General features: G+C 43.8%; 1 protein-coding gene across 3 annotated transcripts in view; it reads left to right on the plus strand.

The window, feature by feature from the left end:
- Positions 1-252: 252 nt before the first annotated feature.
- Positions 253-26,015, plus strand: part of GIMAP8 (GTPase, IMAP family member 8) — a 30,796-nt gene continuing 5,033 nt past the window's right edge. The window contains exons 1-4 of one of the 3 annotated variants that reach the window (XM_030931902.1): positions 254-794; positions 1,698-1,773; positions 12,812-13,475; positions 22,897-22,942. In XM_030931902.1, the coding sequence (XP_030787762.1) occupies positions 12,840-13,475; positions 22,897-22,942 (682 nt within the window). In that variant the 5' untranslated portion in view covers positions 254-794; positions 1,698-1,773; positions 12,812-12,839. Of the gene's footprint in view, positions 795-830; positions 1,774-12,811; positions 13,476-22,896; positions 22,943-26,015 lie in introns of those variants that run through there. The other 2 variants (XM_030931901.1, XM_010379728.2) reach the window with 2 other exon arrangements.

Consider the following 26,015-nt stretch of genomic DNA (forward strand, 5'->3'; position numbering starts at 1 on the left):
GGGATTTGGGACACTATGTTCTCTCACAAAAGGGGTTTCATTTTGTGAAATATTTGAAAGCAACGAAGCATAGCATTTCACATGTTTTGCAAGCTGGGGAAAAGCAGTCATTCCCTGAGAAGCAGCACTGGTCTGTCAGGCTCGGAGTTCCCTGGGTTGTGGGTTTTAGGGAAGGCAAGGGAAGCGAGGAAGGACTTGTTAGAGGAAGTCCTAAAGGCCACTTCAGAGCACACAGAGGCCAGGAGCTGGCTTTGCTCTCGGAGCCTGTAGCGGAGCCACAATCTCTGTCCTCTCAGGAACAGGAACCGGCTTGACATCCTTCTCCTGCCCTATCCAAGCCCCTGTTCTTGCAGCCCTTCTGAAGCTCAGCCTGGCACCCATCCTGGTGCCCCAGCCCCTGGCCAAGTCTCTGCTGTCATTTCTCCTCCCTCCTCTCAGTCTACAGCTGCGGGAGAGGCCGGGCTCCTCAGTTTCTGCTGTGTTGTGACTCCACAAGGCACTCAGCACCCAGGGAAGGTGCGTGTGTCCCCGATGCTGGCTCCTCCCTGAGACCCGATGGCTCTTGACATGCTGAGCCTGTGGCCTGCACACGGAACTTCCTCTCCAACTGCATTTATGCTTCTGTGATTGTGAAGGCTGTTTCTAGAAATCTCTTCCTTTGCAGAAACACCTGAAACCCTCCTGCCAGGAGGACCAGGGCCTGGGAAGAGGGTCGCTCTCCGGTGTTCTCCCCTCACCCTCCTCGCCCTCCTCACATCCTGTGCCCTGGGGGACCAGCAGCTGCTTCCACCCAGGTGAGAGATGGAGGGATGGAGCCATGTGGATTGCAGAGCCTGGAGACTGGGACACCATGGGACAGGACTGCAGTGCATGTGTGACGTGTGCACACGTGTGTAGATGTGTGTGCGCTGGTGCAGTGGGGGAGGATGGGCTTGGCACCGGGAAGGTCGCCTGTTCAGCCATGGGAGAAGAGGCTGCTTGTGGGGCTGGATCGCAGGGACCCTGGAAAGCTTTCCTCCTGGTCCAAAGCGTGTCTCCCTAGCCTGGTGGGGAACAGATTCGGCAGGATGGGGACAGAGGCACATTCCCAGACAACTGTGAGAGTGGCTGTCCTGAGAGAAGTCGTGTTGGGGAGTGGGTGTGAGCCCTGAAGAGGAGGAGGGCTGAGGCTGGCAGAAGGGAGGAAGAAGCAGGCGGAAGGAGCCTGTCAGAAGCCCCATGAAGCTAGATGGTGCTGCAGAGCAGCCCCCAGGAGGAAGCCAGCAGAGCTCCTAAAGCAGGGGGTGGGGGGTTGCTGATTTTTCCATGTCTACTTTTCTGGTATTTCCTGCCCCTTGCAGTTAGGATTCTGTGACCTGGGCATTGGAGGGGTCAATACCTTACCAAAAACAGTATTTCTGATTTCATCTACATTTCAGCCAACCTGGCCCTCAGCAGTTAACCCCTTCCCTTCCTCTTGATGGTTGCCCTGCTGAGCTGGGCCTAAGGTCTCCCCCAGGCTGGGCTCTGGAGGCATCTCCGACCACCCTGCTCTGTAAGTGGGAACTGCGACTAGATGTGGGATGAATCCTCGCATGGCCGGATGCTGTGCTCAGATGCCTGAGTCCACGTTTGCCTTGGGCTGTTTCCTGAGGAGGCGGAGGCTGCCTTTACAGTCTTCAGTGAATTACAGGAAGAACGCTCTCTTTTTCTCTCAGTTGCTCAGCTGGGGCCTCCAGAGTGGCCTGGGAGATTGAGCAGAGGGAAACGTGGGCTGGCAGAGCGCGAGGGAGGGTGAGTTTGGGTTTCTTTTTGTCCTTAAGTGCACTTTCTACATGCTGGGGTGAAGTGCTACCGACTGGGAAGCTGTATGTGTGGTAGGAGTGTGCATGTGTGCGTGCATGTGTGTGTGTGTGTGGGTGGGTGTGTAGGTCCTGACATCATGTGGAGCTGCAGGCAGGAGTCCAGCAAAGACTCATCGGTTTGGTCATACTCTGCTGGGGAACCATGCAAGGCTGTGTCGTCTAATTGGGAAAGAAATTTCTTTCTTCTTCAGGCCTGTGGGAGGCCTCTGCTTCCTTCAGCTTGCTGTTTACTCACTAGTGTGTTTTTTTCTTAAATTAATTTGCAGAGACATCTCACTTCACTTGCATATATATATATATACACACACACACAATTTAAGTCACTTCCCTTTTACTATTCAAAGTAACATCTTTTTCATCTGCTTCTCAGTTCTTTTTTTTTGCATCGAGACGGAGTCTCGCTCTGTCGCTCAGGGTGGAGTGCAGTGGTGTGATCTCGGCTCACTGCAACCTCCACCTTCCAGAATTCAAGCAATTCTCCTGCTTCAGCCTCCTGAGTAGCTGGAACTACAGGCACCCACCACCATGCCTGACTAATTTTTGTACTTTTAATAAAGATGGCGTTTCATCATGTTGACTAGGCTGGTCTCAAATTCCTGATCTCAAGGGATCTGCCCGCCTTGGCCTCCAAAAGTGTTGGGATTACAGGAGTGAGACACTGTGCTCGGCCTCCCTCTCAGTTCTAAAAACCGTTTTTCTTCTTTTCTTCACATTTCTGTCTCTCCTGTGATCATTCATTCATTTAACACCACGTATTGAGCATATGCTACATGCCAGGCACAATGTTAGGGCCTGGGGACACAGAACAAAACAGGCGTGTTTGGAGTTTTGGCATATGCCGTTATGGAACTTTGTACCAAGGGTAGTACAGAGAAAATTTAGAAATTTAAAAATAAAATTAACAAATAATTATAAAATAATAAATAATATCAGATAGAATCAGTGTTATTTAGAAAATTGAGGAGAGACAGGAGATAGGGCATTAGCGTGAAAGCTTCTCTCCATAGGGTGTATCTGGGTGAAAGATGATCTTAGAAGACCCCTGGTGCTGATTAAGTTTGAACCCACCAGAAATATTTTCCCTGGTGGACGGTTCTGCGGTTCTGAGGTGTTTGAGGCTGTGGTGGGCTCTGCCTTGTGCCGTGCAGCCATCCAGATGATTCCAGAGAGAGGCCTCTGTCAAGGCCCTCATGGGCTTTGCCTTGCCCTTTTCGAAAGTGAGCTGTGCCACTGCCTTCACTACCTCCCTGGGCCATTCCCTGCAGTGCCGCCTCTCCCCTGAGTGCCACAGACCCCATTTTTTGAAAACGTATGAACCACCAAATCGCTGCACAGAAAAAAGCTAAAGGGCTTTCCCATTCTTCACTGTCTTTGGCGTATCTGCTGCATTTTGCTTGTTTTTCAAGTCAATAACCATCAACTCGGAAACAAGTATTTATCAGATACTTTCTCTATGTTGTAGATATGGTGGTGAGAAAAACAGAGCAAGTTCTTATTCTCACGGAACTCACCTCTAGTGGTGGGAGACTAAAAAGCATTAAGCAAGTAAATGCAGATGTGAAGGGTGGCAGTAGTGGGTGCTGGGTATGGGGCAGGGGTGCAGCTGAGGCACAGAGGAGTCGCAACTCTTATGGTGGCAGTAGTGGGTGCTGGGTATGGGGAGGGTACCAGTGGGGCACAGAGGGGTGGACGGCTCTTAGGGTGGCAGTGGTGGGTGATGGGTATGGGGCGGGGGTGTCAGTGGGGCACAGAGGCACAGACAGCTCTTAGGGTGGCAGTGGTGGGTGCTGGGTATGTGGAGGAGGTACCAGTGGGGCACAGTGGTGGGAGAGGAATGAAGACACAGACACAGAAATAGAGTGCAGAGTGGGATCAGGGGGCTGGCAGCCTTCACTGCTGAGAGCCTCAAACAGTGAGGCTCACCCACCTATTTACTGACAGTAAGCCCGTTGTTTCTGCAGTTTATAGATTAGCTAAAAGTATTCTTTATGGAGAACAAAGGGACAGGCTCTGGCTTGTTATCTGCAGCAGGAACATGTCCTTAAGGCACAGATCGCTCATGCCATTGTTTGTGGTTTAGGAATGCCTTGATTTTCTGCCCTGGGTGGGCCAGGTGTTCCTTGCCCTCATTCTGGTAAACAAGCAACCTCTAGCATGTGCGTCATAGTCATCATGAGCATCTCACAGTGCTGCATAGATCTTGTTTGTGGCCAGTTTCTCATGGCCTATTTATGGCTAGGCTTGGGGCCTGTTCCCAGCAACAATGCTTAAATTATGAAACAAAGGCTTGATAAGAGTAGATTAAAATTTAGTGCTTTTGTGTGTATGACAAAAGACATATTTAGAAACCTAAAAATAGGCCACAGACTGTGAAAAGATCTATGAAATGTGTAGAATCAACAAAGGTTTAGTAACTAGAACATATACATCATTTCTACAAATCGATAAATTACATATAAAAGACGGAACGCTAGCTGCTTCTTTAGCTACCTTATCAGCATAAGCATTGCCCTGAGTGATGGGATCTGATGCCTTTTGATGGCCCTTGCAGTGAGTGACTACAGCTTCCTTTGGAAGTAAAGTGGACTTGAGAAGAGTTTTTATTAAAGAGGCATTAATGATGGAGGACCCTTGTGTAGTGAGGAAACCTCTTTCTGCCCATATAACAGCATGGTAGTGCAGGATATGGAAGGCATATTTACAGTCAGTATAAATATTGATGCGTAGTCCTTTTGCAAGAGTGAGGGCTTGAGTTAAGGCAATGAGTTTGGCTTGCTGAGAGGTAGTGGGTGGGGGGCAGAGCAGTAGCCTCAATGATAGGTGTGCAAGATACTATAGCATAGCCTGCCTTTGCTGGTGAATGGCAATTAGGCCTGGTGGAACTGCCATCAATAAAACCAAGTATGATCAGGGTGAGGAACAGGAAAGAAGGAAATATGGTGAAATCAAGTGAATGCCAGGTGGATTAGAGAGATACAGTCAGGGGGGTGGAGGCCAGCCTAAAGCAGTAAGGTCAAGTTGTTTGGACAGAAAGGCTATAGGGTGTGGTCCTGACTCTTGTGTAAGAATTTTGACCACAGAGCCCTGCACTTTGGCTGTGTGTAATGAAAAAGTTGGGATGAGTTAGGGAGAGTTCGTGTGGGAGCAGCTTTTAGGGCTGTTTTTTAAGGAATGGAAAGGGGAGTGGGGAAAGGATTTAGGATTTATGGGGTCAGCTAGGTTTGCTTTTGTGAGTTTACATAATGGTTTAGTCAGGATGGTAAAACTAGGTATCCAAAGGCGGAAGTACCTAACCATGCCTAGGAAGGAAAGGAGTCATTATTTTGTAGAAGGGTTTGGGGTTTGGGAGATTAGCTGGACATGATCAGCAGGGAGAGCATATGTGTTTTCATGAAGAATTATGCTGAGATAGGTAACAGAAGGGGAAGAAATTTGGGCTTGACTGAAGTAATGGGTGCTATCCACAAAGCCTTGCTGCAGTGCAGCCTAGGTAAGTTGCTGAGCCTGATGGGTGTCAGGGTCAGTCCAAGTGAAAGAGAAGAGAGGCTGGGATGAAGGATGCAAAGGAATAGTAAAGAAAGTATGTTTGAGATCCAGAACAGAATAATGGGTTGTGGAGGGGTTGTGGAGGGAGGTATTGAGGATAGGAAAGTATATGGGTTTGGCACTTTGGGGTGGATAGGCAAGACAATTTGGTTGATAAGGTGCAGATCCTGAACTAACTTGTAAGATTTGTCTGGTTTTTGTACAGGTAAAATGGGGGAATTGTAAGAGTTTATAGGCTTTAAAAGACCGTGCTGTAACAGGTGAGTGATAACAGGCTTTAATCCTTTTAAAGCCTGCTGTGGGATGGGATATTGGCATTGAGTCAGGTAAGGGTGATTAGGTTTTACTGAGATAGTAATGGGCATGTGATCAGTTGCCAGGGAGGGAGTAGAGGTGTCCTATACTTGTGGGTTAAGATGTGGGAATAGGAGAGGAAGATGCGAAGGAGGCTTTGAACTGGGGAAAAGGGTGGCAATGAGATGTGGCTGTAGCCTAGGAATAGTCAGGGAAGCAGATAATTTAGTTAAAATGCCTCAACCTAATAAGGGAACTGGGCAGGTGAGGATAACTAAAAATGAGTGCTTAAAAGAGTATTGTCCAAGTTGGCACCAGAGTTGGGAGTTTTAAGAGGTTTAGAAGCCTGGCCATCAACACCCACAACAGTTATGGAGGCAAGGGAAACAGGCCTTTGAAAAGAGGTAATGTGGAGTGGGCAGCCCCCGTATTGATTAAGAAGGGGATGAACTTACCCTCCGCTGTAAGAGTTACCTGAAGCTTGGCGTCTGTGATGGTCCAGGGGGCTTCCAAGGTGATCAGGCAGAGTCAGTCTTCAGCTGCTAAGCTGAGGAGATTTGGGAAGGAGTCAGCCAAGGAACATTGGGTTTGGGCTCCAGGGGTTTAGGAGCAGTGGCGATGTGAGTTGGACAGTCAGACCTCCAGTGGGGGCCTGCACAGACAAGGCAAGGCTTAGGAGGAATCCCAGGCTGTGGGTATTCTGAGGCCCAGTGACCAGGCTTTTGGCATGTGAAGCAAGGTCCATGAGAATGTTTTGAAGGAGCCCCTGGGAGCTGTGGCTTGGATGTTTTCAAGTTTTTGTATGCTAGAGACGTGGTTGTGGGTTGTCTTACAGTGGAGGCAAGTAGCTGTAACTCAGAAATACATTGCTACTTGGCTGCCTCTACTCCATTATTATACACCTTGAAGGCAAGGTTAATTAGGTCCTGTTGTGGGGTTTGAGGGCCGGAATCTAATTTTTGGAACTTTTTCTAATGTAAGGAGTGGATTGGGTAATAAATGCATATTGAGAATAAGACAGCCTTCCTCTGGGGTGTAGGACAGTAAAATATCTAAGGGTTGTTGCCAAATGGGCAATGAACTGGGCTGGGTTTTTATATTTGATGAAAAAGAGCCTATTTGCTAACTGATTTGGGAGAGGTTGGATAAAGAAAAAAGGAGCATTAACTTTGACTATGCCTTTAGCTCCAGCCACCTCTTTAAGAGTAAATTGTTGGGCAGGTGGGGGAGGGCTAGTTGCGGAACGAAACTGTAAGCCAGACTGGGTGTGAGGAGGGGAGGAGATAGAAGGATTATAGGGTGGGGGAGCAGAGGCTGAGGAAGAATTGGGACTTGGCTCAGCCTGGCAAGGAGCAGCCTGGGGAGAAGGGGAGAGGTCAGATGAGTCCATAGAAAAGAAGGATTCAAAGGACTCAGAACTTGGAGTGGAGACTGAAGGAACAGACAGGAGAGAAAGACGAAAGACTTGGGACGAGTCACATTGGGAGCAGAGACTAGGGAGGGACTAATGTGTAAAAGAATGCCTGGATGTCAGGCACCTCAGACCATTTGCCCATTTTTTGACAAAAATTATCTAGGTCTTACAGGATGGAGAAATCAAAAGTGCCATTTTTTGGCCATTTAGAACCATTGTCAAGTTTGTATTGGAGTCAAGCAGTGTTGCAGAAGAAAATGAGATGCTTAGATTTTAGGTCAGGTGAGACTTGAAGAGATTTTAAATTCTTGAGAACACAGGCTAAGGGAGAAGAAGGGGGAATGGAGGGCGGAAGGTTGTCCATAGTGAAGGAGGTAAGTTTAAAGAGAAAAGTAGCGACAAGGAGAAGGGGGTGGGGAGCAGCCCTGGGCTGCAATGTGGGTGAGGAGCCAAAGCAGGCATCCCCGCAATTGACTTGCCACCAAGGGAATGTGGGTGAATGACCAAAGCAGGTGTCCCCTTGGTGATCAGACACCCATGGAGTGTGGGTGAATAATCAGGCAGGTGTACCCGCAGTGATTAAACACCAAAGGAAGACTGTCTTCCCGAGTCCATGACTGGTGCCAGAGTTTTGGGTCCATGGATAGAATGTGTCTCCTTTGTCTCTACTAGAGAGGAAAAGGAACTGGAATTGGAAGGACAGGGAGATTGAAGGGTAGCGAGAGGATCTGGAGAAGAGAGTGAAAAGATCACATACCCGATTTGAAATTGGTGAGATGTTCCTTGGGTGGTTGGTCTGAGGACCTGAGGTTGTAGGTGGATCTCTTCACGGAGTGAGGATGAGGACAGGGGACTGGTCTCCTGAAGGAGTCCCTCTGACCCAGGTCTTCAGCACCAAATGTCTCACGCGTCCATGTGAAGAGAGTCCACCAACAGGCTTTGTGTGAGCAACAAAGCTGTTTATTTCACCTGAGTGCAGGCAGACTGAGTCCGAAAAAGGAGTCAGCAAAGGGTGGTGGGATTATCATTAGTTCTTATAGGTTTTGGGATAGGCAGTGGAGTTAGGAGCAATGTTTTGCAGGCGGGGGTGGATCTCACAATGTACATTCTCAAGGGTGGGGAGAATTACAAAGAACCTTCTTAAGGGTGGGGGAGACTATAAGGAACCTTCTTAAGGGTGGGGGAGATTACAAAGTACATTGATCAGTTATAATGGAGCAGAAACAAATCACAATGGTGGAATGTCATCAGTTAAGGCTATTTTCACTTCTTTTGTGGATTTTCAGTTACTCCAGGCCATCTGGATGTATATGTGCAGGTCACAGGGGATATGATGGCTTAGCTTGGGCTCAGAGGCCTGACACATTGTTCCTTTATTTTACTCTTATTGTTTATCCTTGAAATTTGGTGGTTTTCTATAGTAATAACATTTGATTCCTTTCTTGTTCTCATTTGTATATCTGCTCTACCAATGAGTTTTATACTTTGTGCATTTTCATGGTGGTAGATACTGTCCTTTCACTTTCAGAAGTAGGACTCCATTAAGCATTTCTTATAGGGTTGGTCCAGTGGTAATAGATTACCTTAGTTTTGGCTTGTATGGGAAAGGCTTTATTTCTCTCTTATTTCTGAAGGATAGTGTTGCTGGGTATAGTATTCTTGGCCAAAAAAATTTTTTTTTCCAGCACTTTGAATGTGTCATCCCATTCTCTCCTGACCTGCAAGGTTTCTGCTAATAAAACATGGTGTTAGTCTGATGGAGATTCCCTTAAATGTGACTTGACACTTTTCTCTTGCTGTTTTTAGAATTCTCTCTTTGTCTTTGACTTTTGACAATTTGACTACAATATGCTTCAGAGAAGATGTTGTTGGATTGAATCTATTTGAGAATCTTGAGTTTCCTGTATCTGAATGTCTATATCTCTCACAGTACTTTGGAAGTTTCCAGCTATTATTTATTACATAGATTTTCTATGACTTTTCCCAACTTGTCTCTTTCTGGAACTCTCAAAATTCAAGTATTTGTTTACTTTATGGTGTCCCATGTGTCACATAGGCTTTCTTTATTCTTAAGAGAGTTTTTTTTTCAGACTGAATTATTTTAAAAGACCTGCCTTAAAGTTCAGAAATTCTTTCTTCTGCTTTATCTAGTCTCTTTTTGAAGCTCTTGGTTATATATTTTGTTCATTGAATTATTCAGGTCCAGGATTTCCATTTGGTTCTTCTCTTTTTTTTTTTTTTTCAAAATAGTATCTATCTCTTTATTGAATTTCTCATTCAGATCATGAATTTTTTTTTTCTGATTGCTTTGTATTGTCAATCTGTGTTCTCTTTTATATTGTTGATATTCCTTAAGATCATTATTTTGAATACCTCTTTAAGCATGCCAAGATTTTCTTTTTTTTGGGACTTGTTACTAGAGAATTACTGCGTTCCTTTGGAGATATTATGTTCCCTTGCTTTTTAATGTTTCTTGAGTTTTTGCAGTCTGTGTATCTGGTGTAACAGTTGCTTCTTTCAATTTTATGCATTGGCTTTCATAGGGAAAGACTTTTTTCTGTACATGTATCTCTAGTGTTGATTGGGTAGGTTGCTTTGGCTTTGATTTTGGGTAGGTGCAGGAGTGTGGTCTTCATATGATTTCTCTGACTGTAATCAATGTCAGTGATGTCTGCAAGTTCCTCAGTGGTTTAGCCTGTGGTTGTTAGTGAAGGCCATGGTAAAGTTTTCCTGGGGACAGAGATACCAAGTGGGCTCATCCTTGGACCGTGGATGATGCACATGGGTACCAGTATTGGTGGCTATGGGCTATGTGGGTCAGTACTCAGTCCTCTGGGTGGCATATACAAACACTGATAGTGGCAGGTGGAGGACCCACGTAGGCCAGTATTGGGGCTCTCAGGTGGTGTGTGTTGGCCACAGCAGCAGATTTGGTGGGTCAGTCCTTGGGCCCCTGGATGATGTATGTGGCATTGGCAGTGCCAGTAGCAGTGGTGGGCCAGCCCTTAGACCCCTAAGTGGCATGCATGGGCCCTGGTGGTGACAGTAGTGGGCTGGGCTGACTGGAACCTGGGCCCCTGGGCAGTGTGTATGGGTGTCGGTGGCAGCAGTGATAGGCAGGGTAAAGTAGATTATTTTACTACTACTTGTTATTTTCAATATTTAGAGAATTTCTAGGGTAAACTTTCCTCATACAGAGTTTACATTAGCTTCAGATGAACACATATATATAAGTATGATACAATGGAAAAAAACCTAAAATGCTCATTTACATGTAATAAAAACACTACAAATTGATATGATTCTTTGCAGATGGCAGATCACTTTTCAATCATCATTTTGTTTATTTTCCAACTTATTTTAAGGAATATGTTATTCTTATTTAATGAAAATATATTTTACAAGAGAAGTTATTGCTAGATGATGCAAATATATGTGTGTATGAGGAAATTATGGGCTGAACATGGTGGCTCATGTCTGTAATCCCAACACTTTGTGAGGCCAAAGCTGGAGGATTGCTTGAGGTCAGGAGTTTGAGACCCACCTGGGCAACATAGGGAGACCCCATCTCTACAAAATATTTTTAAAAAGTAGTTAGGCATGGTGGTATGTGCCTGTAGTTCTAGATAATCTGGAGGTTGAGGCAGGAGATGACATGAACCCAGAAGGTTGAGGATACAGTGAGCTGTGATCCCACCACTGCACAACAGCCTGGGCAACAGAGAGAGACCTTGTCTCTAAAACAGAAAAAAAAAAGAAAAGAAATTATATGCATATTTTAACAAACGCTACTTATGTATAATGGAGCCATAGATGGAGCCAGATTTTTTTCTTTAAAATTTTCAGAATATACCAAATTTTTTAGAATAAACACCAAACCTCATAATCAGAAAAATACAAAGAATGAAGAAGTTATGGTGCAGAGCACTCAGATAATGAGTATAAGCACATCGTGAATTGGCCGCTAAGGGATCTTTGCCCTCTGCTGGAGCAGTTTTTATGGAGTGGTACCAATCTGTCCCCAGTGACTGACTCCTCCCTGGGTTCCCACAACATTGTCCTCATGTATGTCACATTTTTCTTATCTGCTTGCTGCATCTCTGTGTTTTCTTTGTTGTTGTTCAGTCTTTTCATACAAGTGAAGAAAGGATGCTGGAGCAGGCTTGGTGGGAAGAGGAAGGAACCCATCAAGGGGCAGAGACACTGCCCAAGGGTGTGAAATAACATGAAGAACTTTCTGACTTCACCATGGACCCTGCAGGGGTGGCCATCCAGGAGGGTGCTGTACGAAGGTTTCATAGGGAGAGTCACTCTCTTGCAGATCTGCATAGGTAAACCCCCACAAGGGAGGGCATCATGGCCAGGTTTGCAGTCTTGGAAACTAAGTTTTTAAGGAGAGGAACACAGGATCCCAGGTGTAACCCTGTGTGGGAATCACAGCTAATTGCTGATGTGCCCTAAAGGGAAAACCTGTGATTATGGTAGAGGGGAGTTGTTTCCTCGCAGCAGCAGTTTTGCCATGCATTTCCAGGCCTCACTTGATTTCAGGTCAGTGGCTCTTGGGCAATCCAGAAGAAATTGTGCAAGGCAGGATGATTGAACAGTTACAGCAAATCAGCTCAAAACATATGTCAAACAAGGTGGGGCCTGAATACATAAATACAGATGAATAGTTCACTTGACTGGAGCATACAGTGCGTTGAGGAGAGTGGCTACAAGTAGAGCTGAATCTGTGGGCTGGAAACAGACGGAAAGAGCTTGGCACATTAGCTCAAAGGTTTTGGACTTGACTTGCCTGGCAGGTGGAAGCCTTTGCAGGGAGAAAATTAAATCTAAGCAGCACTATCTATATACTGAAATAGTACCACTTTGCATTTAGGTAATATGTAGAAACTTGCAAGGTACTTTCTCATGTGTCATCTCATTTGAGTTTTATAAAAATATCCTTGAAGTAGGTGATACCACTTCTATCTTATGGATTAGGACACTGAGTCTCAGAATGGTTAAGTGGCCTCTACAGATCAGCTAATGGGTGCAGAGCAGAAGGTGAACCAGGTCAGAGTTCAAGACCATGGTCATACCCACCACATCATGCTTCTCTGTTAACTTCACCAGGCACTGGGTGCATCATGAGTCCCACAAACGAAGTTTTCTAGTTTGTCTTCTGTGATATTACTTTCAAAGTACCATGTATACCATACATTATATTTGCTTGTATGCTCCAGACATTTCTACTTCGTTGCATTTTATAGGGCAATGCTTCCCAAACTTGGCTACTCATTAGAATTACTGTGACATTTGATGAATACAGATTTCTAAGCTCCATCCTTTGAGATTCTGATTTAATAGGTCTAGGTTGGGTCCCAGAGATCTGTATTTTTTAAACATCTGACCATTACTATTAATTATGAGATTTCCTTCAACTTTGAAACATGCTTATTTACTATGGTTTCTAACATATCTGACTCCTTGTGGTTCCCAATGGTAAAAAAAAATTCAAGGAACTAAAAGACGTCTCTAGGTTTGTCTCAGAGATGGAACAGGAAGATCCTGGGAAAGCATTCCTTGTTCTAATCTAGTCTGGGTCTAGCACTTCAGTAGCTCAAATTCATTGGCGGCAATTTGAGTCAAAAAGAGAATGTCTTTTCTTGCTGTTCTCCTGTCCACTCTGTGTGGGAGTTGAACATTAATGTGTTGCTTTCTGTCCCAACAGAACCAGTGGGAGCCTGTGTCAGGAAAGCATGTCAGAGCAGAGCTGCCAGATGTCCGAATTGCGGCTCCTCCTCCTGGGGAAATGCCGCTCGGGAAAAAGTGCCACAGGAAATGCCATTCTGGGCAAGGATGTGTTCAAGTCCAAGTTCAGTGATCAGATAGTGACCAAAATGTGCCAGAGAGAGAGTCAGGTCCTGAGAGAAAGGAAGGTTGTGGTCATTGACACCCCTGACCTTTTCTCCTCAGTAGCTTGCGCTGAAGACAAGCAACGCAACATCCAACGCTGCTTGGAGCTCTCTGCCCCCAGCCTCCATGCTCTGCTCTTGGTAATTGCCATCGGCCATTTCACAAGGGAGGATGAGGAAACAGTCACGGGCATCCAACAAGTGTTTGGAGCTGAAGCCAGGAGGCACATCATTATTGTCTTCACCCGGAAGGATGATTTGGGGGATGACTTGCTGCAAGATTTCATTGAAAACAACAAATCTCTCAAGCAGTTGGTTCAAGACTATGAGGGCCGATACTGCATTTTCAACAACAAGGCTGATAGTAAGGATGAGCGGATCACCCAGGTGTCGGAACTCTTTTGTAAGGTTGAGTGTTTGGTGAATATGAACGGAGGACCCTATCATGTGAACTTCAAAACTGAAGGCAGCAGGTTTCAAGTAAGAATTTTGTTAATATCTTGAAAGATTCCTATGTTGCTGAAGCTAGTGGGATGAATATGGCTACAAATAAATGAAATATTGTATTGTGTGATGGAACATGGGTTTTGTTGAATAAGGTGTTTATACATAATTTGCAGGATTAAGAGGTATCAGATTGTAGGGTACTTTAAGTATCAGCCTGAGGACTTTAGGCTTTATTAGCAAATTAATGGACAAATTTAAGCCTTTATCTTACTTGTTCCCTCATATTATTCAACACAATGATTTGTTAGACTCTCCCTTCCCCTGACTTCAATATAATTGCCCTCTCCTTGTTTGTTTGTTTGTTTTTCCCTCTTTTTCTGGCTATTCCAAAGATCGCTGAGTCCTTCTCTTATCTCTGACTTCTAAAAATGGACATCCTCAGGGCTTGGTTCTGGCCTTCCTCAATTCTTTTTACTCTCTTCTCAGATGATCCCACACTTTTATGGCATTGAGATTCATCTACTACTAACAGTTTTCAAATGAGTAGTAACTGTAGTCCAAATCTGTCTCTAAGTTCTTCCTCCTTTACACAATTGCTGCTGGGGATCTCCACTTGTCTTATACTTTCTCACACTTAACATGTCCACATTTTTGATTTTCTCTCTTAAATCTATAAGATTTCTCCTTCATACTTCGGAAAAGGGCTGTAATGTTCACCATGCGCTTTGGTAGCTCTCCTTGGAGAGCCAAGAAATCATCAGGTCTTGCGGGATCAATATACCCAGAATCCACCTGCTTCTCTCCATCCCACTCCCACCACCTGGTCCAAGCCTACATCATTTCTTGCCTATACTATTTTAACGTAATGATTTTCTCCTCTTGTATTCTTGGGCTTTATCCCGCAATCCATCTCACACATTACAACCAGGGTGAGATTTTATTTAAGCTTTTGATGTGAAAGGAAAATGTATTTGTAACTAAGGAAGATACAAAAATGCAGTCTTTTGCCTTAGAGGTGCTTACACTTCAACTGGAGTGGCTGATGCATAAGAAACAAAGCGCTCCCGGCTGAGTGTGAGGGGAATGCTAGCACAGAGGATTCGGCAAGGGGAAGACCCAGAGGGTGTACAGCAGGCACATGCTGAGCCTGGGGGACGTTCAGGTCAGAGAGAGACTGTTCAGAGGGAAGAGTAATAAGCCCAAGCAGCATAGAAATAAGAGGGAAATCATTTACTGAATGCCCATTAAATTCTAGACACAGACATGAATTAATGAAGCCCTCGTGACAACCCTATGGACAGATGCTCTACACATGAGGAAACTGAGGCTCAAGAGAGCTGACGACACTTGCTTTCTTGTCTCCTAGCCTGAGTGCTCCCTCCTCTGTGACAATCTGTCTCTTCTTTGAGGGCTGCATGGAACAGGGATGTCAGTAGAGAGAAGAATGTGCATGTAGTAAGTTTCCTACAATGAAACCCTCTTGTTTAACATGCTCCAGTGACTTCCTGCTGATCGTAAGGTAAAGTTCAGAACCCTCAATTGGCTTGACTCCTTGCCCTGTGCTCTGCTGTCTATGCCTTGGCCCTGCTGGCCTTCCTGTTTTCCCCTGAGTTACACTCACATCCACTCCTGAGGCTCAAGCCTGCGATTCTCTCTGCACTGACTCTTCCTCTCCCCACTCCCACCCTGTACCAGGTTTGCTTTTATTTCTCCATCTGCATGAGCTAAAAGTCACTTCCTCAGGGAGTCCTCCCTGACCATCCTGGCTCTCAGGACTTGGAATGAGCCCCACAGTTTCCTTTCCTCATGGCAATGTCATTACCATATCAAGTGATTTCACTGGTTGTCTCCCTACAAACTCCATGAGGGCAGAAGAAATCATAACTGTTTTGTTGACTACAGCATCTTAATTTTGTCTTCTGTAAAGCAGAGATAATAATCACATGTATGTCAGGAATTGCTCTGAGAATTAAGTGAAATGCTTACAAAGTTGTTAACAAATGCTTGAAACTTGGTAGATGTTCAGTAATTATGCTGTTATTATTATGATTACGAAAATGCTTGAGGATTAAATAAATTAAGGAATCATTAAGAACTTTAACAACCCAGAGACTGAGTCAGAGCTATAGTTTGAGGACTCTATGCCCTGGAAATAAAAAAAAAATTAGTATACATAAAGATAGATGTACAAGAATAGTTAGCACAGCATCATTTGAAACAGTAAAACCAGAAATAACCTGAAGATTGATCAATCAAAAGATGGTTGAATCAGTTATGCATGTCCGTACTATGGAATAAATTCTATCTACTTAAAGAATGATGTAGCTCTATTTATATTGACTTTTACAGATGTACAGAATGCATTGTTAAGCAGATTGTAGAAGGAATAACTTAATAAGTCTTCGTATGTTCATGTATGCTTGTATGTATTTGTATGAACATAGAAAAAGATAGAAGGATATATACCAGTTAACAACTGTTACTTTTCTGGTGGAGTGGGAATGCAAAGATCATTAATTTTTATATTATGGACATTTACCTTGTAATGATCTTTTGCATTTAGAGAACATTAAAGAATTTGAACTGCACTATGTAAGGTTAAAGAAATCTGATAATGACAGCTAAATGGAGAGGATGCAGGGAGAGGGATGGTTGAGGGTATCAGTGATATTGGGCAAGGCCAGGCAAGAAAGCAGAGGAAAGGTTTCCTTGGCTGGCATGAAGATTTAACAAAGATAAGGTTAAAACGAAGTCTAGGAAGCTTCTAAGACTAGCAGGTTCATCAAGATTGCATACTGTTTTTTCACTTCCTTTCTTGACTCCACAACAATAAATATTTTGGAACTAAGTATAAGGATTCCCCAGGCAGGAGAAGGGGATGTCAGTTATGTGTTTGGTTCTCTATCCTGTTGTCTCCATTTGCCAGACTTGGGGGTGTGGGGGACAGGATTCCAAATTATACTGGACAATTAACCTCAGGTTAGAAGAAGCTTCCTTTCCATACTGGGAGTAGTGAGGGAAGGAGACATTGGAAACATCACCTTCTTCGAGAACCAGTCATAGCAGCCTCAGGGGATCTAAGGATCCAATGCCATTGTGGACAGGTCCACAAAGAGCAACAAAGACCATGACCAGGGCCTTGATTTGACCACATCTGACTCAGCAGATCACTCTGAATTAATACTTCAATTTCCCTTTTTTTTTTTTGTTTGTGGAAGATGAAGTTTTAGATCTGTGTGCACTATTTTGTTCTTTTATTTTCTTTTTCTTTTTTTTATTATTATTATACTTTAAGTTCTAGGGTACATGTGCATAACGTGCAGGTTTGTTACATATGTATACTTGTGCCATGTTGGTGTGCTGCACCCATCAACTCATCAGCACTCATCAACTCGTCATTTACATCAGGTATAACTCCCAATGCAATCCCTCCCCCCTCCCCCCTCCCCATGATAGGCCCCGGTGTGTGATGTTCCCCTTCCCGAGTCCAAGTGATCTCATTGTTCAGTTCCCACCTATGAGTGATAACATGTGGTGTTTGGTTTTCTGTTCTTGTGATAGTTTGCTGAGAATGATGGTTTCCAGCTGCATCCATGTCCCTACAAAGGACACAAACTCATCCTTTTTTATGGCTGCATAGTATTCCATGGTGTATATGTGCCACATTTTCTTAATCCAGTCTGTCACTGATGGACATCTGGGTTGATTCCAAGTCTTTGCTGTTGTGAATAGTGCCACAATAAACATACGTGTGCATGTGTCTTTATAGCAGCATGATTTATGATCCTTTGGGTATATACCCAGTAATGGGATGGCTGGGTCATATGGTACATCTAGTTCTAGATCCTTGAGGAATCGCCATACTGTTTTCCATAATGGTTGAACTAGTTCACAATCCCACCAACAGTGTAAAAGTGTTCCTATTTCTCCACATCCTCTCCAGCACCTGTTGTTTCCTGACTTTTTAATGATTGCCATTCTAACTGGTGTGAGATGGTATCTCATTGTAGTTTTGATTTGCATTTCTCTGATGGCCAGTGATGATGAGCATTTTTTCATGTGTCTGTTGGCTGTATGAATGTCTTCTTTTGAGAAATGTCTGTTCATATCCTTTGCCCACTTTTTGATGGGGTTGTTTGTTTTTTCTTGTAAATTTTTTGAGTTCTTTGTAGGTTCTGGATATTAGCCCTTTGTCAGATGAGTAGATTGCAAAAATTTTCTCCCATTCTGTAGGTTGCCTGTTGACTCTGATGGTAGTTTCTTTTGCTGTGCAGAAGCTCTTTAGTTTAATTAAATCCCATTTGTCAATTTTTGCTTTTGCTGCCGTTGCTTTTGGTGTTTTAGACATGAAGTCCTTGCCCATGCCTATGTCCTGAATGGTACTACCTAGGTTTTCTTCTAGGGTTTTTATGGTATTAGGTCTAACATTTAAGTTTCTAATCCATCTTGAATTAATTTTCATATAAGGAGTAAGGAAAGGATCCAGTTTCAGCTTTCTACTCATGGCTAGCCAATTTTCCCAGCACCATTTATTAACTAGGGAATCCTTTCCCCATTTCTTGTTTTTGTCAGGTTTGTCAAAGATCAGATGGCTGTAGATGTGTGGTATTATTTCTGAGGACTCTGTTCTGTTCCATTGGTCTATATCTCTGTTTTGGTACCAGTACCATGCTGTTTTGGTTACTGTAGCCTTGCAGTATAGTTTGAAGTCAGGTAGCATGATGCCTCTAGCTTTGTCCTTTTGACTTAGGATTGTCTTGGCACTGTGGGCTCTTCTTTGGTTCCATATGAACTTTAAAGCAGTTTTTTCCAATTCTGTGAAGAAACTCATTGGTAGCTTGATGGGGATGGCATTGAATCTATAAATAACCTTGGGCAGTATGGCCATTTTCACATTGATTCTTCCTATTCGTGAGCATGGTATGTTCTTCCATTTGTTTGTGTCCTCTTTGATTTCACTGAGCAGTGGTTTGTAGTTCTCCTTGAAGAGGTCCTTTACATCCCTTGTAAGTTGGATTCCTAGGTATTTTATTCTCTTTGAAGCAATTGTGAATGGAAGTTCATTCCTGATTTGGCTCTCTGTTTGTCTGTTACTGGTGTATAAGAATACTTGTGATTTTTGCACATTAATTTTGTATCCTGAGACTTTGCTGAAGTTTCTTATCAGCTTAAGGAGATTTTGGGCTGAGACAATGGGGTTTTCTAAATCTACAATCATGTCATCTGCAAACAGGGACAATTTGACTTCTTCTTTTCCTAACTGAATACCCTTGATTTCTTTCTCTTGCCTGATTGCCCTAGCCAGAACTTCCAACACTATGTTGAATAGGAGTGGTGAGAGAGGGCATCCCTGTCTTGTGCCAGTTTTCAAAGGGAATTTTTCCAGTTTTTGCCCATTCAGTATGATATTGGCTGTGGGTTTGTCATAAATAGCTCTTATTATTTTGAGGTACGTTCCATCAATACCGAATTTATTGAGCATTTTTAGCATGAAGGGCTGTTGAATTTTGTCAAAGGCCTTTTCTGCATCTATTGAGATAATCATGTGGTTCTTGTCTTTGGTTCTGTTTATATGCTGAATTACGTTTATTGATTTGCGAATGTTGAACCAGCCTTGCATCCCAGGGATGAAGCCCACTTGATCATGGTGGATAAGCTTTTTGATGTGCTGCTGGATCCGGTTTGCCTGTATTTTATTGAGGATTTTTGCATCGATGTTCATTAGGGATATTGGTCTAAAATTCTCTTTTTTTGTTGTGTCTCTGCCAGGCTTTGGTATCAGGATGATGTTGGCCTCATAAAATGAGTTAGGGAGGATTCCCTCTTTTTCTATTGATTGGAATAGTTTCAGAAGGAATGGTACCAGCTCCTCCTTGTACCTCTGGTAGAATTCAGCTGTGAATCCATCTGGTCCTGGACTTTTTTTGGTTGGTAGGCTATTAATTATTGCCTCAATTTCAGAGCCTGCTATTGGTCTATTCAGGGATTCAACTTCTTCCTGGTTTAGTCTTGGAAGAGTGTAAGTGTCCAGGAACTTATCCATTTCTTCTAGATGTTCTAGTTTATTTGCGTAGAGGTGTTTATAGTATTCTCCGATGGTAGTTTGTATTTCTGTGGGGTCAGTGGTGATATCCCCTTTATCATTTTTTATTGTGTCTATTTGATTCTTCTCTCTTTTCTTCTTTATTAGTCTTGCTAGTGGTCTGTCAATTTTGTTGATCTTTTCAAAAAGCCAACTCCTGGATTCATTGATTTTTTGGAGGTTTTTTTTGTGTCTCTATCTCCTTCAGTTCTGCTCTGATCTTAGTTATTTCTTGCCTTCTGCTAGCTTTTAAATGTGTTTGCTCTTGCTTCTCTAGTTCTTTTAATTGTGATGTTAGAGTGTCAATTTTAGATCTTTCCAGCTTTCTCTTGTGGGCATTTAGTGCTATACATTTCCCTCTACACACTGTTTTAAATGTGTCCCAGAGATGCTGGTATGTTGTATCTTTGTTCTCATTGGTTTCAAAGAACATCTTTATTTCTGCCTTCATTTCGTTATGTACCCAGTAGTCATTCAGGAGCAGGTTGTTCAGTTTCCATGTAGTTGAGGGGTTTTGATTGAGTTTCTTAGTCCTGAGTTCTAGTTTGATTGCACTGTGGTCTGAGAGACAGTTTGTTATAATTTCTGTTTTTGTACATTTGCTGAGGAGTGCTTTACTTCCAATTATGTGGTCAATTTTGGAATAAGTGTGATGTGGTGCTGAGAAGAATGTATATTCTGTTGATTTGGGGTGGAGAGTTCTATAGATGTCTATTAGGTCCACTTGCTGCAGAGATGAGTTCAATTCCTGGATATCCTTGTTAACTTTCTGTCTCGTTGATCTGTCTAATGTTGACAGTGGGGTGTTGAAGTCTCCCATTATTATTGTATGGGAGTCTAAGTCTCTTTGTAAGTCTCTGAGGACTTGCTTTATGAATCTGGGTGCTCCTGTATTGGGTGCATATATATTCAGGATAGTTAGCTCTTCCTATTGAATTGATCCCTTTACCATTATGTAATGGCCTTCTTTTTCTCTTTTGATCTTTGATGGTTTAAAGTCTGTTTTATCAGAGACTAGGATTGCAACTCCTGCTTTTTTTTGTTCTCCATTTGCTTGGTAGATCTTCCTCCATCCCTTTATTTTGAGCCTATGTATGTCTCTGCATGTGAGATGGGTCTCCTGAATACAGCAGACTGATGGGTCTTGAGTCTTTATCCAGTTTGCCAGTCTGTGTCTTTTAATTGGAGCATTTAGTCCATTTACATTTAAGGTTAATATTGTTATGTGTGAATTTGATCCTGCCATTATGATATTAACTGGTTATTTTGCTCTTTAGTTGATGCAGTTTCTTCCTAGCCTCAATGGTCTTTACATTTTGGCATGTTTTTGCAATGGCTGGTACTGGTTGTTCCTTTCCATGTTTAGGGCTTCCTTCAGGGTCTCTTGTAAGGCAGGCCTGGTGGTTACAAAATCTCTAAGCATTTGCTTATCTGTAAAGGATTTTATTTCTCCTTCACTTATGAAACTTAGTTTGGCTGGATATGAAATTCTGGGTTTGAAATTCTTTTCTTTAAGAATGTTGAATATTGGCCCCCATTCTCTTCTGGCTTGTAGAGTTTCTGCCAAGAGATCTGCTGTCAGTCTGATGGGCTTCCCTTTGTGGGTAACCTGACCTTTCTCTCTGGCTGACCTTAAGATTTTTTCCTTCATTTCAACTTTGGTGAATCTGGCAATTATGTGTCTTGGAGTTGCTCTTCTCGAGGAGTATCTTTGTGGCATTCTCTGTATTTCCTGAATTTGAATGTTGGCCTGCCCTACTAGGTTGGGGAAGTTCTCCTGGATGATATCCTGAAGAGTGTTTTCCAACTTGGTTCCATTTTCCCCCTCACTTTAAGGCACCCCAATCAGATGTAGATTTGGTCTTTTTACATAATCCCATACTTCTTGCAGGCTTTGTTCATTTCTTTTTCTTCTTTTTTCTTTTGGTTTCTCTTCTCGCTTCGTTTCATTCATTTGATCCTCAATCGCTGATACTCTTCCTTCCAGTTGATCAAATCGGTTACTGAAGCTTGTGCATTTGTCACATATTTCTCATGTCATGGTTTTCATCTCTGTCATTTCGTTTATGACCTTCTCTGCATTAATTATTCTAGCTATCAATTCTTCCACTCTTTTTTCAAGATTTTTAGTTTCTTTGCGCTGGGTACGGAATTCCTCCTGTAGCTCTGAGAAGTTTGATGGACTGAATCCTTCTTCTCTCATCTCGTCAAAGTCATTCTCCGTCCAGCTTTGATCCGTTGCTGGCGATGAGCTGTGCTCCTTTCAGGGGGAGATGTGCTCTTATTTTTTGAATTTCCAGGTTTTCTGCCCTGCTTCTTCCCCATCTTTGTGGTTTTATCTGCCTCTGGTCTTTGATGATGGTGACGTACTGATGGGGTTTTGGTGTAGGTGTCCTTCCTGTTTGATAGTTTTCCTTCTAATAGTTAGGACCCTCAGCTGTAGTTCTGTTGGAGATTGCTTGAGGTCCGCTCCAGACCCTGTTTGCCTGGGTATCAGCAGCAGAGGTTGCAGAAGATAGAATATTGCTGAACAGCGAGTGTACCTGTCTGATTCTTGCTTTGGAAGCTTCCTCTCAGGGGTGTACTCCACCGTGTGAGGTGTGGGGTGTCAGTCTGCCCCTAGTGGGGGATGTCTCCCATTTAGGCTACTCAGGGAGTAGCCTGCACAGGCAGTCTGTCCCTTCTCAGATCTCAACTTCCGTGTTGGAAGATCCACTGCTGTCTTCAAAGCTGTCAGACAGAGTCGTTTGCATCTGCAGAGGTTTCTGCTGCTTTTGTTGTTGTTGCTGTTGTTTAGCTGTGCCCTGTCCCCAGATGTGGAGTCTACAGAGACAGGCAGGCTTCCTTGAGCTTCTGTGAGCTCCACCCAGTTCGAGCTTCCTAGCGGCTTTGTTTGCCTACTTAAGCCTCAGCAATGGCAGGCGCCCCTCCCCCAGCCTCACTGCTGCCTTGCAGTTAGATCGCAGACTGCTGTGCTTGCAATGAGGGAGGCTCCATGGGCGTGGGACCCTCCCGGCCAGGTGTGAGATATAATCTCCTGGTGTGCCCGTTTGCTTGAAGCACAGTATTGGGGTGGGAGTTACCCAATTTTCCAGGTGTTGTGTGTCTCAGTTCCCCTGGCTAGGAAAAGGGATTCCCTTCCCCCTTGCGATTCCCAGGTGAGGTGATGCCTCGCCCTGCTTCAGCTCTCGCTGGTCAGGCTGCAGCAGCTGACCAGCACTGATTGTCCGGCACTCCCTAGTGAGATGACCCCAGTACCTCAGTTGAAAATGCAGAAATCACCGGTCTTCTGTGTCGCTCGCGCTGGGAGTTGGAGACTGGAGCTGTTCCTATTCGGCCATCTTGCTCCGCCCCTGTTCCTTTATTTTCTAGGATTGTGTAAATGAAGCTGCATCTCAAGAGGGAGACAAGCCACATGGTAAGTTGATCTTTAAGAAACATTAAGCTGACGCTTGTATTCTTTTGAATGCATTCTGCAGCCAAAGTGAAGCGGAAACATTATCCATATAAACCAGAACAAAAATTCACCCTTGGGACCTAGCTGAGGTTGGTTCCCGCAACCTGTCCCCCAGGTAACTCCTACCACTTGTGAGTAGGTATAGCACCAGCAAAGTTCCTGGACCCAGCTAGGGTGTCCTTGGACTTTTCTGAAGGGTTACAGAGCTGGACTTGCCTCTTGTGTCTTCTTTCCTAACTCAGACTCTTCTTTTTGCCTTGGATCCGGCCCTGCCCAAGTTTTGACTCCTCTTAGGAAAGCAGAAATCACTCCTTCATGGACAACACCAACTTGGAGAATTCTCTGATGGGGTGCAGTATTCATGTGACGATTGCCAGTAATGATAAATCCTGCACATCTGCATAAGTCGATATGTGTAGATCCACCTCTTTCTGTTTAGTAGATGCAGTTTGTTTCACAATGTGGACACACACAACCAATGCAACCATGCCTTTACTGATGGATTTGTGGGTTATTTCTGGGTCAGCCCTGTGAGAGCTCTGAGTATCCAGTCGTGAATAAGATAGATAAGATCCTTTTCCTTGTGGAAATTTCCCAAATAATAAAATCATAATTTTAATAGTATTGATAATAATTGCAGCTGAGGCTGGGTGCATTGGCTCATGGCTGTAATCCCAGCACTTTGGGAGGCCGAGTGGGTGGAACACTTGATGCCAGGAGTTCAAGACCAGCTTGGCCAACATGGCAAAACTCTGTCTCTACTAAAAATACAAAAATTAGCCAGGCATGGTGGTGCATGCCTGTCGTCTCAGCTACTCGGGAGGCTGAGACATGAGAATCACTTGAATCTGGGAGTGCAAGGTTGCAGTAAGCTGAGATCACGCCACTGCACTCCAGTCTGGGCAAACAGAGCAAGACCCTGTCTCAAAAAAAAATTGCAGCTGACATTATGTCCTGGGAAATAACTTTTATATACATGTAATTCAATCTTCATAGCATATTCATATATAATCCTCTTAAAATACACAGTTCATTTCTCATAACAATCTTGTAAAGAAGATGTTGTGAGCCTCATTCCTCATTTCACAGCTGAGTGCACTCAGCCAGAAATACATGTACTCAGGCAGAAGGATTTCAAAATTCTGGCAATGACCTTTGGCCAAGACCCCCAGGAACACACATGTGACTGAACAAAAGTGCATTTATTGACCTGTGGCTGTGAGGGCCCAGCACACCATGGGGAGTTACAGGGATGTCAGAAAGAGGGGGCTGGGAAGGACTTTTTATAGGATGTGGGCTCGTGTTAGATGATTTTGAGGAAGGTTCCAGGAAGTGGGACTTTGCTCCGGGATGGATGCTCTTAGGAAGTGGGGGGTAGTTCCACAATGAAGTGTTTGAATAATTCTTCTGTCCAAAGTGACAAGGGTGGAGCAAGGCTAAAGCTATAAGGATGAAGCTGTCATCTATTTAGCCAAGGCAGGGGACGTTCAGGCAATGCTGTTGTTTTTGTGTGCTCAGACATGATTGTAGAGTGGTTGTGGAAGACATGAGTCTTCCACAGACTTGTGTCTGATTTTCTGCAATACTGTGGATGAGAGACAGGAGGGTGCCATGGCCTTGCTGTGGAGGCCAGACCAGCTCCTGGCTCTCAAGGGTTACTTATCCCTTCTCACTCCTACTTTTAACCACTGCACTGTATGGTCTCTCCAAATTGAAGAGAGTCCATATTTGAAATAAATATAAAATTATTATTTTGGTAAGAATAGAGGAATTACACATGGCAGCTAATTCGTATGGTTTTGTAAGGAGTAATTTAGGTGAAGGTCTCTTGAATAAGTTATATTTGCACAGGAACCCAATTAGCCAGCAGGAGTTAGGACGGGAGGCAAAGAAAGTACTATCATATGGGCAAAAGTCCTGAAGGCTATAAAGGAAGGGGGTGGGGAGTGTGAGGGAGGGAGGGCTGCTTCCAGACCTGACTCAAATTCCTCCTTACGTGTGAAGCCTTCCATGCACAATTCTGTAACAGTCAGGTCCTAAGGGTTTTACAGGTGCTGTTTCCTTTAGTCTTTTGAACCTCAGCATGGGCATTAGATTCCCATTCTACCAACAGATTTGCAAAGCAGTAAGTTTTCCAAGGTAACACAGCAAGGGCCTTTGATGCTGTGTCCATCCCACCTTCCCAACTTGCTGCTCAGACCCTTCCCATGAAGGCTGTTGATGACTCAGCCTCAGAGAAAGCTCCCTGCAGTTGCTGACTCTCCCTTTTGCTCAGTACATAGGTCTGCTGTTGATGCTGCCTCAGCCAGGGGATGTGTGGAGAGATAGTTGTAGGGTGCAGGTTTGCAGGTTTTTACAGCAATTTATTGAGGTACGATTTACATAGAGTAAAATACACAAGTCTTAAGTAAACAGCTTGATACCTTTTTCTGTATCTATACGTATGGGGTCCCCATCTAGATAAAGCTATAGAGCATTTCCGTCATCTTAGAGATTCTTACTGCCCCTCACCAAAGAGAAACACTGTCCAGACTTCTATCAACATAGATTAATTTGGTCTGTTCTTCAACTTCAGATAGTAGAATCACATAGTATGCAGTTTTTGTGTCTTGCTTCTTTTACTTAGCGTGTTTTTTGAGATCCATCTATATTGCATATCACTAGTTCACTTTTTTAAAAAAATTGCTGAGTGTATTTGATTTTATAACACCAAGGGGCATTTGAAAATCAGATTCTCCCTGCTCCTGCCTTAGCCCCTGGACTTACCTTTGGTAAGTACTTACCTTTGGTAGGCCCCAGTACTTACATTTGATAACAAAATGAGGGGAACCCTGAGGACCAAGACCAATGAAGGCCAAAGTTGGCATGTTCGTGTTCCTGGGGAATCTTAAGCTCCATGACTATCTCTTAGTTCACTCCTGCCCCTGTTTGTGGCTTTTACCTCAATGGAGAGCCTCTGGCCAAGAGTAGAGTTCTACTGGTTTACAGTGTTGTTGCCATTCTCTATATAAGTTGGCAGGGATGAGAAATCATA

This window comes from Rhinopithecus roxellana, chromosome 6 (assembly GCF_007565055.1).
Source record: "Rhinopithecus roxellana isolate Shanxi Qingling chromosome 6, ASM756505v1, whole genome shotgun sequence".
In the NCBI taxonomy this organism is placed as follows: domain Eukaryota; kingdom Metazoa; phylum Chordata; class Mammalia; order Primates; family Cercopithecidae; genus Rhinopithecus; species Rhinopithecus roxellana.